Source organism: Miniopterus natalensis, chromosome X (assembly GCF_054644295.1).
Source record: "Miniopterus natalensis isolate mMinNat1 chromosome X, mMinNat1.hap1, whole genome shotgun sequence".
NCBI classification, from domain to species: domain Eukaryota; kingdom Metazoa; phylum Chordata; class Mammalia; order Chiroptera; family Miniopteridae; genus Miniopterus; species Miniopterus natalensis.
In genome coordinates this window covers 57,264,013-57,283,657 of record NC_142103.1, presented here as the reverse complement: position 1 = coordinate 57,283,657, position 19,645 = coordinate 57,264,013, and the positions used below count along the sequence as shown (strand labels likewise).

Sequence of the window (19,645 nt, the reverse complement as noted above, 5' to 3'; positions counted from 1 at the left end):
CCAGTTTTTCTCCCTCCTTTTTGTGGTGGTGGTTATATTATCAGCATGATTAGAGACCTTTTCTAGATTTTACCACGTAAGTCTGCTGTTTTCTTAACTGTTCAGGTAATAAATATTCTTAGTATACATCTGACCATCCAGTCTCACCTTTGTAAGATGTGCCATTTGAGGGATAGAATACTCAGAAATGATGGTGTATATGCTGTGGCAGGAGGTGCATATGTGATTCTAGTTGTAAAGACCATCATTAAGTTATGATATGTTACTTTAGCTAATCAGTTGAATTAAAAGGGAAGAATCTGTGTTCTTATCCTTTTATTAAATTGTCATTCTGGTTTATTAAGACATTTAAAGATGTGCATCATTAAGGCTTATCATCAAATGGAAAGTGAGACTCATGCACATAGCATTTTCATTCTTGATCTTAATGATCATGGTTTACAATGCGGCAGTTTGATAATAAGACTCTAGTGAGAATTTTATCTCATAAGGAAAAACACCATTCCAATTTGAAGTCTGGAATACCTCCACTTTTGAAAAACGTTGATTTCCAAAGTTTTTCCTGTGCACTAGTTTAAAATGTTATTGTTAGCAGTAGCGCAGGGTCTTCAAAAACTGTTTTCAGTTGTGCATAGGCCATACCTTCTTTCTCTAACATGCATACCCCTGCGTCAACACTTTTCCAGATCTGCTCACTTTAGCACTCTGGCAATTAAACAGAACCCCCTTCTGGCAGAAGCCTATTCAAATTTGGGGAATGTGTACAAGGAAAGAGGACAGTTGCAGGAAGCAATTGAGCATTATCGGCATGCATTGCGTCTCAAGCCAGATTTCATCGATGGTTATATTAACCTGGCAGCTGCATTGGTAGCAGCAGGTGACATGGAAGGGGCAGTACAAGCTTACGTCTCTGCTCTTCAGTACAATCCCGTGAGTACAATTTTAATGGTTATTATTTTCCCTTCACAAAGGCCCAGAAAGGAACATAGTTTGATACTTCAGACACTAAAATAGGTTTTTGCATGGAATAAAGTCAAAGATTTAGAAACGTTTGTCTACTTAAAATGGTGAAATTGCTTTGATCAGGCCTGCATCATGTTTTTTAAAATCTGTTTTATCTAAGAAATTACATTAAAAAGCATAAAATTAAACCTTATTGCAAGAAATGATGTCTATTTTTATAATGCCTGTAACAGTATAGAACACATGACATTTTTGGGGCTGTTTTGATTAAATTTGGATAAACTCTAATAGGTGTTTACAATGGTTAATTGGTTTTCAAGGAATAGTGGATGGAGGGCCTTAATCTGTAATATAAAATAGTTACAACAAGATGCCAATATATGGATCAGTGACATGAAAACTGGGCTGCAAAATTTGTTCCTCAATATCCTATTCTCTTTTCTTTAAACATAATTAGAAGTGGTAGAGTTGAGGTGATAGTATCCACACCAGGCTTTTGAATAGTTCTTAAAAATTTTTTTGGTAAAAATTGCAGATATTTTCTGGGGAACAGGTCGGACCCAGCTGGCAGACATTAAGTTCACATTATGTTAGGGTCTCTGAAAGATACCCAAGAGTAAGACTTGCTCTCAGAACTTTTGATGTGGTTAGGGATAGAACATAGAAACTTAAGAGGTAAGTGGTAAAGAGCGGGAAGGAAGGAATCCAGAAAATTTTAAGAATATATTTCTAGCCCTAGCCAGTTTTGCTCAGTGGTTAGAGCATTGGCCCATGGACTGAAGGGTCCTGGGTTCAATTCCAGCCAAGGGCACATGCCTTGGTTGCAGGCTTGATTCCCGGCCCCAGTCGGGGCACATGTGGGAGGCAACCAGTTGATGCCCCCCCCCCCCACTGTCTCTGAAAAAGCAATGGAAAAAATATCCTTCAGTGAGGATTAAAAAATATATATATATATTTCCAGGCTACGTTGTCAACATTTACTTTTGCAGCAGCCCTGGAAGTGGTTTATAATGAACTATTATAGCTACCATTTATTGAAAGTCTACTCTGTGCTCAAGACACTGCCAGTTGCTTCAGCCCTCAGACATTGGCCTTAATGCTCACAATGAGCTTTCAAAATAGGTGGTATTGCCTGGCCAACGTGACTCAGTGGTTGAGCATCGACCTATGAACCAGGAGGTCACGGTTTGATTCCTGGTCAAGGGTACATGCCCCGGTTGTGGACTAGATCCCCCAATAGGGGGTGTGCAGGAGGCAGCTGGTCAATTACTCTCTCATCATTGATGTTTCTATCTCTCCCTCTCCCTTCCTCTCTCTGAAATCAATAAAAACATTTTTTAAAAATAGGTGGTGTTATTGTAAATTTTACCAATTTAAAAAAACAGATTTGGGTTATGTAATTTTGGGGGAGATCACACAGCCAGTAATAGTGAAGGGGATATTAAAACCCAAGCCTGAATATCTTGAAAGCAAATATTCAACAGAAAAGAAAGAAAAGATAAAAAAGGGGATGATGTGCCCAGAGGGCATGCATCCCTCAAGGCAGCCCCAGTTGAGCACAGTTTGAAAACCATGGACCATATCCTGCTCTCCCTTAATCCCTATTTTGCAGGTCAGGAAACAAGCATGATTGAGTAGTTTGCGCAAAGGTCTGAAATCACTTTTTCTTATGACATCTATTAACAATTATTTTTTCAGTTAATTTTGAGAGTAAAATTAAAAATTTTTTAATTCATTGCTTTTGTATGAATACAGTGAAAAGTCTCCCAGCCTACCCTTCTTGGAGGTAGCCAATGAAACCAATTTCTTATGTATTCTTCCAGAAATACTCAATGCATATATATGTAAATTTGAGTGCATTTTGTAATTTTTTAAAGGACAATTCACATTTTATTTGTATCTGCCTTTGTCATGTACAAAAACTCTCAGCCCCCCTCACCCCCCCGCATTTTGTAATATTTATTTCGGTAGTATCCAGCTAGTTACCCACAAAAAGTTTTGGAGAACCCTGTTGTATGTGCTGCCACTGGGGCTTAGACCCTGTTCTTGCCAAGGCTCAGGACTCACTTGTGCACCTAGTTGTCACAGTTAAGTTCTTTCCCTTTATTAGTCAGGGTTGGTTTCACCCTTTACTTGTTTATTGAGTGTAAGCTCACTTGTGCCCTCTTACACAGCTGTGGCTCCAAACATCTTGAACTTTGATCCCCTTGACTCAGGTTTCCAGTTACATGGGGAGCAGAACAGTCATTGCTGCTCAAAGTATACCAAACCGGAGGGGTATGATGAAGAGGGAAAACTGAAGTGGGAGACAGAACCATGCTTTTCAATATCTAACTTGTTAATAGGAAGTTTATCATTATGCCCTTCCAAAGAAGTAAGATAGTACTAAAATAAATCATGGGACAACCCATTGAAGGCATTGAGGGAGGAAGGCATTGAACAGCTATGCATTCCCATCTGGGTCTGCTTCTAGTAGTGGAAAGTGCTGCTTTATTTCTCTATCTTTACCAGTAAGAATGAAAAAGGGATTAGTACAGACTGCCTTGATTTCACCTAAATATACCATAGTGATCATGTTTTAATGTATTTCAGGATATCTGGTCTTAACTAGATTTGCTATCAAATGCCTTTGTCAGTTCAGTACTGACAGAATCTTGAGTCTGTTCCTAAATTGTGCTCTTGTTGGCAGTGCATTGTTGGCCAGAATCATAGATGTATTTGGCATTCTATGAAAAATATTTGAAGAAACTCAGGTTATTTTGGTTTTGCAGCAGTGAAAAAGTAAAATGTTAAGTATTCTCGGTAACCTGTTTTCAGTAGTATTTATCTTTTTTTCTTTTGTTAGTCCTTGCCCGAGGATATTTTTTCCATTGCTTTTTTTTTTAGAGAGAGTGGGAAGGAGGGAGGAAGGGAAGGAGAGAGAGACAGAAACAGACATGGATGTGAAAGAGACAGATTGATTGGTGGCTTCTTGCATGTGCCCTGACCGGGCCGGGGATTGGACCCAGGTACGTGCCCTTGACTGGGAGTTGAACCCAAAACACTTTGGTTCTTGGGCCGACACTAACCACTGAACAACATCTGCCAGGGCAGTGTTTATCTTTTTAAGTTAATGGTATGTCAATTTAGAAGTTATTCTGTGACTTGATTATAGAAATTACTTTTAAGAGAGCTGTTTTAATATTTTTACATTTTGAATTGTTTCTTGCAATGTTGGATAATTTAATAATTTCACTAAAATTTTAGTCCATCGTATTTGAAGGTGCTATTGTAGCTGGTAATTTTCACATGATGGCTCACTAGAGCTGCCCATACCTGGTCATCCCTGTTATGAATTATGTATAAAATTGTCCTCTGTAACATGGCTATCTATAATCCTGAGTTGCTCTAAGGAGCTCTGTTTCTGAGTCATTGGTGGTTGAACCACTGCTTCTGATTTGATTGTGAATGCACAGCACTGAGAGCTACAGGCGTCATGACCATCGTGTGTTACTATCATGTTAATTGTTACTATTATTACTGTCGCTAGCTACACTATAGGAAACTATATATTTCTATTCCTCTCTTTTCTGTTTAAATTTGCCATGCAAGCTTCACATTTAAACAGCAGCGTGGTGGCTGCCAGAGGGTGGGAGGGGGGAGGAGGGGCCTAATACATGGTGAAGGAAAATGATTTGACTTTGGGTGATGGGCACACAGTACAACATACAGATCTTGTAACGTAGAAATCCACACCTGAAATTTATATGATCCTATTAATCAGTGTCACTTCAATAAATTTAATAAAAAGTAAAATAAATATTTGAGTGCTTATTGTGTGTACAATGCTTTGTTAGGATTTGGGGAGATGTGTTGGAAGGAAAAGTTGTGGATTATAATATGAGACAGGATCTGACCCATAAAAGATAAAAAATGTAAGCTCCTTGGATGATTATCTTTAGAGAGTATTAATCAAGATTTTCTTGAGTGGGTGCTTATAACCTAAGCATTCTTTAGGAAGGTAAATAGCAAGTAGACTTCCTTGGCTGAAGTGGTGAGTCAAGTAGTAATAAGAAGTGAGTGTAGTAGAGGAGAGTCAATTGGAAGATTTAGAAAGAGTAGAGAAGCTGAGGAGTTTGAATTTAATTTGAGAGGCAGTTGAGAACTGTAGGTTTTTCTCAACCTGATTTTACTTCATGTGTGTATATAGATGGTGGAGGTGGGGTGGGGTGGGAGGGTCCTAGGAGGAAATGCAGGAAATAGATGCTATCTTAGGAGGGGTGGATATGCAGGAAATTCTTACTCATTTCCATCTCCTTAACATTATACTATTTTCCCTTGTCTACAATGCCTTCCTCCTTTGTCCATTAAAGTCCGACTCATCCTTTAAGGCCCAGCTTAAATTTCTTTTTTGAGTTCATTTATCTAAAATTTTTTTACCGCTGTGTAGGCATTTAATATATATGTGCCTTGTCTTTCCACAAAGATTGCAATCCCTTCTAGGGTAAGGATTCTATTAATTTCTTTTCCCTACAGTTCCAGGCATATTACTGAATTGAATAAAGGTTTGCATAAAAGGTAATAACCTGGGAATGGATAAAATTGGCTGGGTTTTAGAAGTGTATTCTCTTAGCAGACACTGTTTTGATTTGGTAAATGAGGCAGAATTGATGTTTTAGGTTTTGAACTTTGGGGGAGAAGAGTGGTATCCTTGACTTTTCTGAAAATTAACTTTTCATGCAGAAGGTTTGGATCCTCAAAGTGGGAGAATCAGATTTCACTGTTACATTTAATATATGTTTTACCTTTTTCTAAAACTGCCTTATTGATTATCTTATAGTGATCTTGAAGATAATCTATTTTTAACTACGGTCATTGGGCTAACTTGATTTAGTATGCTGTAATAGATCTAGATGATATAACTAAATATAATAGATACATAGTCAAGACTTAAATGGCAGTTATCCAAGAGTTTATAGAAATTAGAGGGTAAAATTATGCAACAGTTGGCTGCGATGTATAGCCCATTAGGGTCATTGTTGGAGAATTATTGCAAGACTTCTGATTATTATGACTCAGAAAAGACGTAGGAATTGGTAAAAGACCAAAGCTATGTATAACCACAATAATCAGGTGTAGTAGGAGCTTGTATGCACAGATTAGATATCAGAAGGGTAGCCCTTAAAGTTTAGGGGGGAAAAAATCATACAAAGTAGATAGGGAGTTATAGAATTTGTTACTTGTGAGAGTATAAATAGGGTTAAAAAAATGCTTAGACTGCCCTGGCCTAAGGGCAGTTGGTTGGAGCATTGTCCTGTACACCAAAAAAAGGTTGTTCCTGTACACCAAAAAAAGGTTGTGGGATTGATTCCTGGTCAGGGCACATACTAGGTTGCAGGTTCCATCCTTGGTCAGGGCACATATGGAAGGCAACTGATCGATGTTTCTCATCTCTCTCTCCCTCCCCCCTTCCTCTCTCTCAAATCAATAAAAACATATCCTTGGTTGTGGATTAAGAAAAGTACTTAGACTCATTAGAGAAGGATAAATCTGTAATAAGATCAATGATATCTATAATGTTTTGAGAATCAGCATCAGCCTTTTGTGCCTGAGGTTATTGGAGACAACCATTCTCTCCTAAAATACCACTCATTGCTTCATGGACAGACAGATAGGGTAGATCATGGAATTGACCCAGTATGGCCAACCATAAGGGTGTTGTGTAGCAAGCTATTCTTTGCTGGCTGGCTTTTGATTCACTTGATGTAGGATATTAATCACAAAAGCTGTTTATCAGGAAAATTAATCACTTGATTCTAATACAGTTGCACATAGAATAGTATATGTGATGATACTTTGGCACAGTTGACAAAATTTCACTCTCTAGGACTTAATTTAAGGCTCTTCCATCCATGGAACAGTTTGGAATGATGAGCCTACTCCCTATTGCCATTGTCTTTGCTTGTTGACTGATAGATTTGACTGACAAAGGCAAACAAGGATGTATAAAAATTTAAACTCACTGTTCTGACAATGTGTCTTTTCATACTGATGAATGGACTGGTGAGTCAGATGATTAGCAACACAGTTGTGCTGCTAATAAAAAGCAGATTCAACTGCTTTTCATTTATTCACCCACTCAACTCTAATGGCACTTAATACTAATGAGTAATCTAGTGGCAGGTGCCAGGATTGACGCTTTGGTTGAATGGTAATCCTTCTAACAGTGAAATGAAGTCAGGATTTCTAAATCTGCCTGACAGCCTAGAGATAGGTTTGCTGATAGCTAATCATGGCTAAATACTTTTTGTTAGTTACTATGGAAAATTTTTGGCCCTTCATATAGGAGTGATTCATTATAACCATAAACAAAATAGTTGAGCAAACATTTGATTTTCTTTTTAAATATGACTGACATTTGGGGAGAGGAGAAGCTATAGTAAGGCCCATAGTCTTTTGTATGAAACTGTTGGGATCAAATGCATTTCAAAATTAAGAATTTTTAGGATTTTAGAAAGATAATACCATATATAAAACTCCTAGGTGGGTCTGGAACAGCACCTCCTAGTAAAACACATGTTTCTGAAGCAAAAGGTATGAGTATTCACACTAAACGGGATCAGTAAATTTTATAAATAACTTTGTGCCAGTTCAAGTCAGGTTTAATCATCAAATGAGTTTTCAGAACTTTTTGGAATTTGAAATTGAGGATGAGGGATTGTGGTTCTGTACTTATATTTGTCAAGCAGTAGTTTTAGTTGATGGAATAAATTGACAGGAAGCTAGATGCATAAAAGTTATTTCAAGTTATTTTTGGTTGGGAAAGAGTATAATTAATGACAGTATCTCTGGGTTTCTAGGATTTGTACTGTGTTCGCAGTGACCTGGGGAACCTGCTCAAAGCCCTGGGTCGCTTGGAAGAAGCCAAGGTAGGTGTTTGATAGAACACATTTAAACATCAGTGTTATGAAAACTTGTACTTTTTGCCAAGTCTTCAACTCTTCATTGAGCTGTCTTCACAAAACAGTCCTAAGAAACTGAGGAAAACTGACGGCATGAATCGCCTCAGACTAGAGCAGGGCCAGGCTTTGGCATATCTGTTCTAAATCTGGGGGTAAAGCAAGAACCTGAACATCTTGGAGCCTTTCTGCTGAGCTAGATCATCTTTATAACAATGGGCTCCGACATGATCTTTTGTGGGAATAAATAACATTCCTTCAAATCTGAGGCTTGCCTGCTGGTGACAAGCAGAGCGCCTGTGATTTGGCTCAAGACTCCTTATGATGCAGGTGCCATTGAAAGTGCTGCTCTTCTAAGTCCTTTGTGGCTTGTAAGTGGAGAAGAACTTCATCCAAATGTTACCCTGTAATACTGGCATTAAATTCTTATTTAACCTTCCTCCCTTCATCTTCCTCACCCTTTTTACAGTGGAAGAAAGGCTGTTAAAATGATTGCAAATTAATAATTGGACCATCCTGCCCCTTGTCCCCACTCCTTCCTCCAAGTTCCTTTTTCCTCTTTTCCAATCCTAGTTGCCTACCTTCTTTTCTTCTTTACTTCCTTCTTTTATTCCTCCCCACCCTACCTCCTTAAAAAAAAAAAAAAAGGACAAAGCTGGTTTGTTTGGGAAATGGACTGATCGAAAGAAAACTTGCCAAAGTGGAAAGGTGGCTTTTAGCATTCTGTGTTTCCAAATAATGAATTTGAACACCAGGTTGGGTTATTTAAAGCATTTGGTATAATTTTAAATTAAATTTATAAATGAGATTGTCTTGTTACAAGCCACCTTACGCAACCGCGCTGCAGGGGTGAGGAGTGGGGAGAAACCAGAATGCTTCTGAAACTCCCACCTGTTGCTCTGAGCCCCACGCGCATGCTAATGCGTGGAGTGTATGCGCAGCGTAGCTGTCTGTTTGACTGCTTTATCCAGGGAGGGAGAAGGCTTTTTAGCACCATCTCATGTTCAAAGGCACTAGTTTTAAGTGCATAGCTCATAAATTCTGCTGACACTTTGGATTAACCTTATGTAGGTTTCCAGCTAATGAATTATAATTGATTCCAATCTTAGCTGATAAATCCAATTGGTAATTTATAGAACAAATATTTGATAAGCTCCTATTAATTGTCACCCCACCAAGCGGACAGCTAACATGAATTGCACTTCACTGCAGCTTTAGAGATCGGTTTAGGCTGAGACATTGCGCCTGCCTTAGGTTGCTGACTTCTTTATTTCAGAGCTCTGGAGACACCTAGTTTGAAAAATGTTATTCTGTTTTTGTGAGAACTAGTGAACAAGAAAATACTCTTGAGTGAAATGCAATGTATTTCTTTTGTAATCAGTGCATTTGAAAATTCAAGCCAGCATATTCCTAGTAGATAAAGCAAATTTAAGTTGTCTTTATAGAAGATGAAGAGCCTTTCTTCCAGCAAAAATCCCTGCTGTATGCAATAGCCCTGATTAACCCTCTCCCTTCTGCATGTTTCCCATGTTACAGACTTGAGACTGTCCTCATTCCCATATGTAATAGACATCCAAAGAATTTCAATTGCTTTGTTGAACTTTTACTAATGATCTTGTTTTTATTTTCTCTCTTGTTTTTGGTTTTTCACCATTGATATTGTATTTAGAAGGTTTCAGGTGGGTGAAACCTCCTATTCCATGCGTAAGGTGCCTCGCTGAAGGGAGCTCGAGGCCTGGATCTAGGGCAGACACACACCTCCTCCTCTTCCAGCAAGGAACGCACCGAAAAGTCACATGATGAGAAATATGGTAACGGGTTTGTAACTGCCACAGCAAAACAATTTGCCTCCATGCCTGAATCTTCTGTCTTGTGGCTTCAGAAACAGCTTAAAATAATTTTATTTACAAGCAAGTTATGTAAGAGAATGTTTTAAACTATAGCCACAATTCTGTCAAAGATAAGTAAAAGTTAATTGATATTAAAAATTATTAGATAATTTACTAGTAAAAGCTTCTAACTCTTCTTGTTGTTCATTTTTTCCTTTTTTCTTCTTTGTTTGGATTGCAGCATTCTGCTCTTCTGATGATGCGCTGTGACCCTGCAGTAGCGCAAAGGCTGCGCAGCGTTAATGCGCAGTGCGTGCAAATGAGCCCCTGTGAACGGTTGACTAGATGAGTAATCTGATTGACTGGCTCCCTCAGTCCTATTCTGTAGCCTTTTTGGATAAAATTGGGTTTTAACATACCTCAAGTCCAACTAATCTAATTAAACAAATATTCTCTATGGGCCTGTCTAGTAGATTAATGGATCTGGTTGGCCGTTTGCTGCGTCTAGGGGTGTTCTATGTAGCGCAGCAGTTCGCAGCGATTGCGCAGTGCGATGCTGTTAGGTTGCGCAAGCGATGTTTGCGCTCGCATTACAGGGACCTCAACCTAGGTGCAATCCTGTCATATGAGGTTTCGGCTTTAGTCCCCCTTGGAAGATAGGGACATTGCAAGGATGTAACTTATACCGTGGATTTATATCTGACTTGGCAGAAAAACATTTTTCTCCTCAGCATAGTTTTGATATTAGTGAGGAACATTATTGTTTAGAGCAGCATTTCCCAAAATGTGTTTTATAGTATTCTAATAAAATGCCCAGTGAAAGAAGAGGTCCATGATCAACTGAGATCAGGGAACCCCATACATACTATTAAAGGCTTAGGGAAACCTTGTAGTGAAGAAACCTGTTTTTCTAAGTGGTTTGATCATGAAATCCTTTTTTCCATTGATACCTATTAATACCTCAGGAACACACTTTGGGAAACTGTGGGGGTGGGGGGGGCTTGGCCTTAATTAAAGGGCACCCTTTAGATAATCACTTGAAAAGGTAACGAGCCCTTAGGTGTTCAGCTAAGAGAAGTCTAGCATAGAGTCTTAAGGTAACTGAATAAGTCCTAGTGTAAGGGTTGGTCATTGGTTGGCAGAACTGAACATGGTGGTTTGCACTTGGGTTCTGGTGGCGCAGGCGCAGGAGCAGCCAGCTGTGGCAGCGCATTAGTTTTGGCGCAAGCGAGCCTATGCTGCAGGGTCACTTTTGGCTGGTCAGAGAAGGAATAATGATATCACTTTCTTCCCCTCCCCCAATCTTTTTTTTTCCCTTTACAAATTTTCCCCTTTCCCTTTACCTCCTTCCCCTCCCATCTTCTTTCATTAACCCCTCCTAAGGCATGTTATTTGAAAGCAATTGAGACGCAACCGAACTTTGCAGTAGCTTGGAGTAACCTTGGCTGTGTTTTCAATGCACAAGGGGAAATTTGGCTTGCAATTCATCACTTTGAAAAGGTTAGTCATTAAATTAATAATTGGTATTTATGAAGTGCTCATGTGTGTAAGATGTTTTTACTAGAACTAAATAATATGCCTTTACTTAAAGAGTCACATATCTTTGTTCCCTGACAGTATTATAGCATTTGCTAGGTGGTATATGATATGGTAGTTTCCAGTTTTACATTGAAAATATATTTTAGTAATAAAAAAATTCCTTTTTAAAAAAATATGGGCAGCTTTACTGTAAAGAAGCATGGCTTCTTGGTGAAAAGGCTGATTCCAGAACTAGGGCAGGGAATGTACAAAATTAATCTGGAGTGCCTTGTCATTACCAGAAAGCAAGGAAGCTTTGATATGTTACTTTGTGTCAAAAAAGACTCAAGAGGCAACTGGAAGAGGCTTCCACTGGCTAAAGATGAGACTTGAGCATCAGTGGGAAAAATAACTGAAATATATTGAAATTTGTCAAATATGTTTAAATCCATGAATTCATAATTATACTCAGAAGAAATTCATTGGTCACTTTTGAAAGATAAGGGGCAACTCGTTTTGGAAACTGGTTGAAAAGGGAAGAATAAAGCGTATGTTCTCCCTCCCTTGTGTGAACTGAACCTCAGGGTAACCCAGTAGTTGATAGGGGGAGGTTTCTCTTTATAGAAGTATTCTAGCTAATAAATGAAGAAGGAATGATGGAATCAGAGTATCACCATTAATAGATTTAGGAATTTATCAGTGGCAAAAAAGAGACAATCAGATTGTGTGTCTTGTGATAGCAGTAAACAATTACACTAGGGAAGTAGCCTTGCTAAAAGAGAAAAACCCCCAAATCTGATTAAGCTTGTAGTTATAACCACCAATTTACAGGAAATACATGGTACAGGGAAACATGTTAAAGGATACTGTAGGGATGCAGTCATCAAAATCCAATCCATGGGAAGCTGTATAGGACAGCGATCTGATTTCTTCAACCAATTACAGGAATAAAAATAGAGATTTAAGTGAAACCTTTAATATAAAAGATTAAAAGAAACTGATGAAGTCATGTTGACAAATTGGATGGGTCTTATTTGGATCCTGAATCCAAGTTGATAGGGAATAGTACCACTGAATGGATATTTGATATTAAGGAATTGCTGTCAGTTTTGTAGGTGTGATTTTGGTATTATGGTTATGTTGGGAGGAAAAAGTATTCTGTCTAGTCCCTGAGATACATTTTGAAATATTTTCAGATGGACTGATATGTCTGGGATTAGCTTCAAAGTGATCTGGGAAGAGGGGGAGGTAGGTTGGAATATAGACTAAATAAGATTGAACATGATTAGCTCTGGTCGGGTAGCTCAGTTGGCTAGAGCATCGTCCTGATACACCAAGATTGTGGGTTCAATCCCTGGTCTGGGCACATGCAAGAAGCAACCAATGAATGCATAAATAAGTGGAACAACAAATAGTCCTGCCTCCCTCCCTCCCTCCCTCCCTCCCTCCCTCCCTCAATTAAAAAAAAGACTGGACATGGTTAATTATTGAAGCTGGATAATGGAGACCTGGGGGTTTGTTATATTCCTCTGCTTTTGTATATGTTTGAAACTTTTCGTAATAAAAAGTTAAAAGTTTTGGGGGTGGACATCTATCACTATAGACAATCTAAGTTAAGTGTATCAAGCTGTCTTTACTATATAGTTGGCATCTAAGTGAAAAGGAAGTGTTCTTAATGAATCTTTAATGTATTCACAGTTACTTACTACCTTTACCTTTTCAGTGTTTCAGTTAAGGTTTGCAGTTATTACACCTCTCTTGCTCAGTGATTGCCTACCTTGGTTGCACACGAGGAGCTTATAAAAGATATGGATGTCCTGGCCCCATCTTCAGAGGGTCTGATTTAACTGGCCTGTGATGAAGCCCAGGCACCTTTTAGGAGGTGAATTCTTAATATACTGCCAGGGTTGAGAATCACTGCTCTAGATATATCTGGCATATTTTAAGACAACTTCAGAACTATCTGGATGAAACTATTTAATGGTTAGTTTCCTCTTGAAGTAATGTATACAACTCTTAATTACATAGCTTGCTAAGGTCTTACTGAGGTCTTAACAATTGTAGTTACTGAGATACATATATTCTTTTTCAGTTAGAGTTTGCTGCTTCTTCCTGCCATTTTTTAGAAGAATTAGGCTGATTAATCATTAATAAAATAAGGCAAACCATTAGAAGTATTCAGCTCAATGAAATTGGAGTAGACCCAATTAAAAAATTTTCCCTTCAGCATATATTTTGCTCTTATATTACATGAGAAGTTAGTTTGATAACATTGAGATTTGTGAATAGTGAATAACGAGTAGGCACTAAAATAACTGGGTTTTAAAAATAAAAGAAGATTTAATATACTAGAAAATGTAATTGGAGGTCTAAAATGACCTCAATAAGAACTTTTAATTGGGAAGCTAATCTGAAATCCTAACTTGCTCTAAGTAACTGTCTTGTAACTTTCAGGCTGTCACCCTTGATCCCAATTTTCTGGATGCTTATATCAATTTAGGAAATGTCTTGAAAGAGGCACGGATTTTTGACAGGTGAGAGAATGTTCTGTTTGATCATTTTCTTGAGTCTTTGTTGTATTGACACTTGAGAGCTTAGATTGAAATTATGACAATGGTCCATTGAAATACGTTTTCCTTTTCTAATATGTTGCTTTTCCCTGATCAGGTGTGCTTGTTACCTTTCGTTTATAGGTATTGTTGCCTGACTTCATTGTTGGCTTTCCACAAAGCCATTATCGTCACTATAGTTGAAATTTTAGTTTAGTTGAAATTGGAGTTTAGTTGAAATTTTATTTATTGTACAAATATTGAAATGGTTATCCTTTAGACTAACTTATTCCTTTGATCTGATTCAGAAAGCTAAGTAAATCCTGACTTTTAACTTTTTTGGTTGTTGTCAAAGGAAAGCCTATTTCTTATGTGGCAGTAGAAAACTTTCCAGTGTAAAAATATATTTTATAAAGGTGCAATTTTGATTTGAGGTTAACTATAGTATAGCATGAATTAATTGTAACTAATTACAATTAATTGATATACTTAGGTATAGTATAGCATGAATTAATTGTAACAAAGCATCCATTAAAAGTTAGTCGCATTTTGTGTGTGTGTGTTTTTATTTACAGAGCTGTGGCAGCTTACCTTCGTGCTCTAAGCTTGAGTCCAAATCATGCAGTGGTGCACGGCAACCTGGCTTGTGTATACTATGAGCAAGGCCTAATAGATCTGGCAATAGACACCTACAGGCGAGCTATTGAACTGCAACCACATTTCCCTGATGCTTACTGCAACCTAGCCAATGCTCTCAAAGAGAAGGGCAGTGTAAGGATTTTTATTCAGTCTATTTCTTGTTACCTTGTATGATTAAAAAAGTCTTTTTTTTGTACATATTGTATTAAGTATTGCGGTGATAACTTGTTTTCCTTCAAAGTTTTGGTTGAGAGAAAGAATAGCAAAAATACTTATTTTCTGGGATCTTACCAGCCATTAGGCTTAACTAAGCAATTGTTAGAGTAATATCAGTGGTTCTGTGATTCCTCTATAGGTTTTGAATACTTTGCTTTGTTTTCTAGGTTGCTGAAGCAGAAGATTGTTATAATACAGCTCTCCGGCTGTGTCCCACCCATGCAGACTCTCTGAATAACTTAGCCAATATCAAACGAGAACAGGGAAACATCGAAGAAGCAGTTCGCTTGTATCGTAAAGCATTAGAAGTATGTTGAGGGTGGTGTGGCTGGGTATTTTTGTCTGTGTAATAGTAGAGGGAGGCCAGGTAAGATTGCCATGTTAACCACCTCTTTTGTAAAAGTAGTGGTTGAACATCATTCATTGAACCAGTAATTGAATACCTAAGGTATAAATGAGGTCCTTTGTGACATTTAAGAAAATCCCTACAGCCCGGCCAGGCATGGCTCAGTGGTTGAGCATCGACCTAGGATCCCAGGAGATCGGGGTTCAATTCCCAGTCAGGGCACATGCCTGGGTTGCGGGCTAGGCAGCCGATCAATGACTCTCTCATCATTGATGTTTTTAATCTCTCTTTCCCTCCTTTCCTCTCTCTGAAATCAATAAAGATATTAAAAAAAAATCCCTACATTGAGTTTGTTAATTTATGAGTAGATGAGATCTGCACAGAAAAATTGAACAGTAAGCTACACTTCAAGAGAAGTTACCAATAAGTATATAATTTCAGTGCCTAATGGCTGTAATAGTGGTTAGTAGGTGTGGTAGGAGTTTGGAAGTGAGAGATTTTAGAAGAGAGATGCTGGAGTGATCAGCATAAACTAAGATGAAGAAAGGTCTATCTCATGTTTCAAAACAAGGAGAGGTATAAAATAAAGGAAGACGTAGAAGTTGAGCTACTTGGCTTTGGAGAATGACTGGGCTTGGAGAAGCTGGAGAGAAGTGCAGGGATATAAAGGTACTTGAACAAACTTCTTGTGGTAAGTCATCACTGCTGTTTTAGCAGGTTTTTTTTTTTTATTTTTTAGTATGTCTTTATTGATTTCAGAGAGAGGAAGGGAGAGGAAGAGAGAGTTGAAACATCAATGATGAGAGAGTCAGTGGTCACCTGCCCCCTGCACTCCCCCTGCTTGGGATCGAGCCCGCAACCCGGGCATGTGCCCTGACCAGGAATCGAACCTTGATCTCCTGGATCATAGGTCGATGCTCAATTGCTGAGCCATGCTGGGCTTAGCAGTTTTTTACAAACCTCAATTTTCTTGACTCTTTATAGGTCTTCCCAGAGTTTGCTGCGGCCCATTCAAATTTAGCAAGTGTACTGCAGCAGCAGGGAAAACTGCAGGAAGCTCTGATGCATTATAAGGAGGCTATTCGGTAAGAGACTCACAGCCTTCTTTTTTTCTCTTTCTTTTTAAATGTTTGGCATTTGGCATGTGCAGAAATGGCTTTTGACAACAACAGACTAAATTCACATTACAGGGGCTTAAAATTTTTGTACCTGATAAATAAAACCCATATCCTGTCCTTTAGAATCAGTCCTACCTTTGCTGATGCCTACTCTAACATGGGAAACACGCTGAAGGAGATGCAGGATGTCCAGGGAGCCTTGCAGTGTTACACTCGTGCCATTCAGATTAACCCTGCATTTGCAGATGCACACAGCAATCTGGCTTCCATTCACAAGGTACTCCTGTTTATTGTAATATGTGTATCTTAGCACCTAATGTTTGATTTTAGGAAAAAAATTAGCCATTCCACTCTATTTATTTCCAGGATTCGGGAAATATTCCAGAAGCAATAGCTTCTTACCGTACTGCTCTGAAACTTAAACCTGATTTTCCTGATGCTTATTGCAACTTGGCTCATTGCCTGCAGGTAAAAAATAACAGGCCAGTAATTGGCTTTCCAGAACGTAATGACTTTTGTATTGTTATGTGCCACATTAATCAAAGCCTGCCTGGAGACAGTGTTTTTTTAAATAGGTTATCTGACATTACTTTAGGCCAAAGACATATAAAATATTAAATCTTGGAATACAGTTTTCTACATAACTTCTTTTTTTGCCTCTTCTAGATTGTCTGTGATTGGACAGACTATGATGAGCGAATGAAGAAGTTGGTCAGCATTGTGGCTGACCAGTTAGAGAAGAATAGGTTGCCTTCTGTGCATCCTCATCATAGTATGCTGTATCCTCTTTCTCATGGCTTTAGGAAGGCCATTGCTGAGAGGCATGGGAACCTGTGCTTGGATAAGGTGCGAGTCTTTTGTTTTAACCTTTTTGTTGTAAAGTGAAACACATACAGAAACTACATCAATCACACGTGTTGCTTGGTGAATTACTGTAAGGTGAACACCACCCAAGTTGAGAAATGGAACTTTGTTAACCACTCCAGAAGTCCCTTCCATTGTCTCCTGTTTCAGTTAGAACCCAGTCCGTCTCACAAGGTAGAATTCTTTTTTAAAAACATATCTTTATTGATTTCAGAGAGAGGAAAGGAGGGGGAGGGAGAGAGAGAAACATCAATGATGAGAGAGTCATTGGTCGGCTGCCTATCCCGCAACCCGGGCATGTGCCCTGACCGGGAATCAAACCCCGATCTCTTGGATCCTAGGTTGATGCTCAACTGCTGAGCCACGCCCGGCTGGGCAAGGTAGAATTCTTAAATGAAATACTAACAATAGACTGATGATGTTTTCCTTTCATTTGAAAACCATAATGTTCATTAGATTCCACATATAAGTGAAATCATATGGTATTTGTCTTTTTCTGACTGGTTTATTTCACTTAGCATAATACTCTCCAGGTCCATCCAATGAACAAAATAAATAAGCAAAATAGAAACAGATTCATAGATACTGAGAACACACTGACAGCTGTCAGAGGGGAGGGGGTTGGGAGGCTGGATGAAATGGGTGAAGGGATTAAGCAAAAAAACAACAAAAAAAACCCCAAACTCATAGACACAGGCTATAGTATGGTGATTACCAGAGGGGAAGGGGGGGTGAGGGGAGGTAGAAGAGGGTAAAGGGATAAATGGTGATGGAAGACTTGACTTTGGATGGTAAACACAAAACAATATACACATGATATATTATAGAATTGTACACCTGAAATTTATATAATTTTATTAAACAATGTCATCCAAATAAGGCAGAATTAAAAGAAAAAGAAAGCCAAAATGTTTAATAAAGTGCTGATATTTTATACCCTTGAGAATTAGAGCACTACATACTTGATCAAAGGTAGGAATTTACTTGGCAGAATATATTGGACTGCTAAGTATAATTTTGCCCTTTTTTTTTTTTTAATGCTTCCTTACAACCCCAGCCTGTTTGTCTCAGTGGTTAGAGCATCGACCCGCGGACTGAAGGGTCCCGGGTCAATCCCGGCCAAGAGCACGTACCTTGGTTGCAGGCTCAATCCCTGGCCCTGGTCGGGGCATGTGGGGGAGGCAACCAATCGATATGTCTCTCTCTCCCCCTTCAACTTTCTCTGAAAAGCAATGAAAAAAAAATATCCTTGGGGGAGGATTAAATAATAATAATAAATGCTTCTCTACAGAATTTCCTAAAATGTAGGAGTTGTCATGCTCTGTCTATACTGTCTCCTTCTTACAAGTTTTAGATTTGCCCTGGCTATTTCTCAGGGAACAGGTGAAAGTATGAAGCATATTATGTAAACTGCTAAGGTTGCATTGAACTGGCTATGTGAATTAAATGAAGTATTGTGGGTAAACCATTCCCAGCAGGAGTGAGGTGCAGGTTTGGTGTTGTGTTTTTAGTAATTTTTTTCTAGATGAAAATTTCTAACAAGCATTGGATTCCATTGGTAGATTAATGTCCTTCATAAACCACCATATGAACATCCAAAGGATTTGAAGCTTAGTGATGGTCGACTGCGTGTAGGATATGTGAGTTCTGACTTTGGGAATCATCCTACTTCTCACCTTATGCAGTCTATTCCAGGCATGCACAATCCTGATAAATTCGAGGTAAGATTAGTGTTTCCCTAGAGTCACTATTTGTTTATAAAACAAAACAAATAAACCCACAGTGGTGGCTTTATTGTCACCATTAGGTGTTAAGCCCAGTGTCTTTTGGAAAGATTTGAGACAAGGTTATTAAATATACTGTGTGCTGTCTTTCAGGTATTCTGTTATGCCCTGAGCCCAGATGATGGCACAAACTTCCGAGTGAAAGTGATGGCAGAAGCCAATCATTTCATTGATCTTTCTCAGGTAGGTGAAACACACTTCCAACTTTTTGTTTTGAGCAAATAGTGAATAAAACTATTGGCATATGGCTTATATTTTTTATGACAAGTATTTAACCTCAGCTACTACCTGTGGGCAATTGCTTTGATCTTATTTCCTTGATTGTTGACATTTATAATTGGCATGGGTTTTGCTGAGCTTGCAAATGAATTGTACATAAAACTTTTCTGAGGATTGAGCCAGCATTTGTGACAGAAGATACTTAATATTAACTGAATAAATTGAATGAAATGGTGGCTTGGGAGAAGAATAAATATGTCATTTAAAAAATGATTCCACTATCCCTGGCCAGTGTGGCTCAGTGATTAGAGCGTTGGCTCACACACTGAAGGGTCGCAGGTTTGATTACTGGTCAAGGGCATGTACCTGGGTTGCAGGTTCGATCCCCAGTCCTAGTCTGGGTGCGTGCTGCAGGCAACCAATTGATCGGTCTCTCTCATATCAAAGTTTCTATTCTCCCCCTCCCCCCCATTCTCACTTAAAAAAAAAAAAAAGGTGGAAAAAATATCTTCTGGTGCGGATTAACCAAAATAAGCTTCATCTATTTTCATAGGTCTTGACCTTTGGTTATCTTTATTTCTATACTCGCTCTATTGCTATTTCCTCTAGAAGCCTAAGTTTTATGATAAATTAAGATGGAGCCCTGGCCGGCATGTCTCAAT

At 38.6% G+C, this 19,645-nt stretch overlaps 1 protein-coding gene across 1 annotated transcript in view; it reads left to right on the top strand.

Annotated features, from left to right (window-relative positions):
- The window catches only part of OGT (O-linked N-acetylglucosamine (GlcNAc) transferase), a 56,335-nt gene that overhangs the window by 3,418 nt on the left and 33,272 nt on the right, over positions 1-19,645 (top strand). The window contains exons 3-14 of the mRNA XM_016207393.2: positions 687-930; positions 7,803-7,871; positions 11,114-11,230; positions 13,703-13,782; positions 14,373-14,568; positions 14,820-14,960; positions 15,983-16,083; positions 16,240-16,393; positions 16,483-16,584; positions 16,783-16,962; positions 18,543-18,701; positions 18,858-18,947. Of these exons, the coding sequence (XP_016062879.1) occupies positions 687-930; positions 7,803-7,871; positions 11,114-11,230; positions 13,703-13,782; positions 14,373-14,568; positions 14,820-14,960; positions 15,983-16,083; positions 16,240-16,393; positions 16,483-16,584; positions 16,783-16,962; positions 18,543-18,701; positions 18,858-18,947 (1,633 nt within the window). The remainder of the gene's footprint in view (positions 1-686; positions 931-7,802; positions 7,872-11,113; positions 11,231-13,702; positions 13,783-14,372; positions 14,569-14,819; positions 14,961-15,982; positions 16,084-16,239; positions 16,394-16,482; positions 16,585-16,782; positions 16,963-18,542; positions 18,702-18,857; positions 18,948-19,645) is intronic.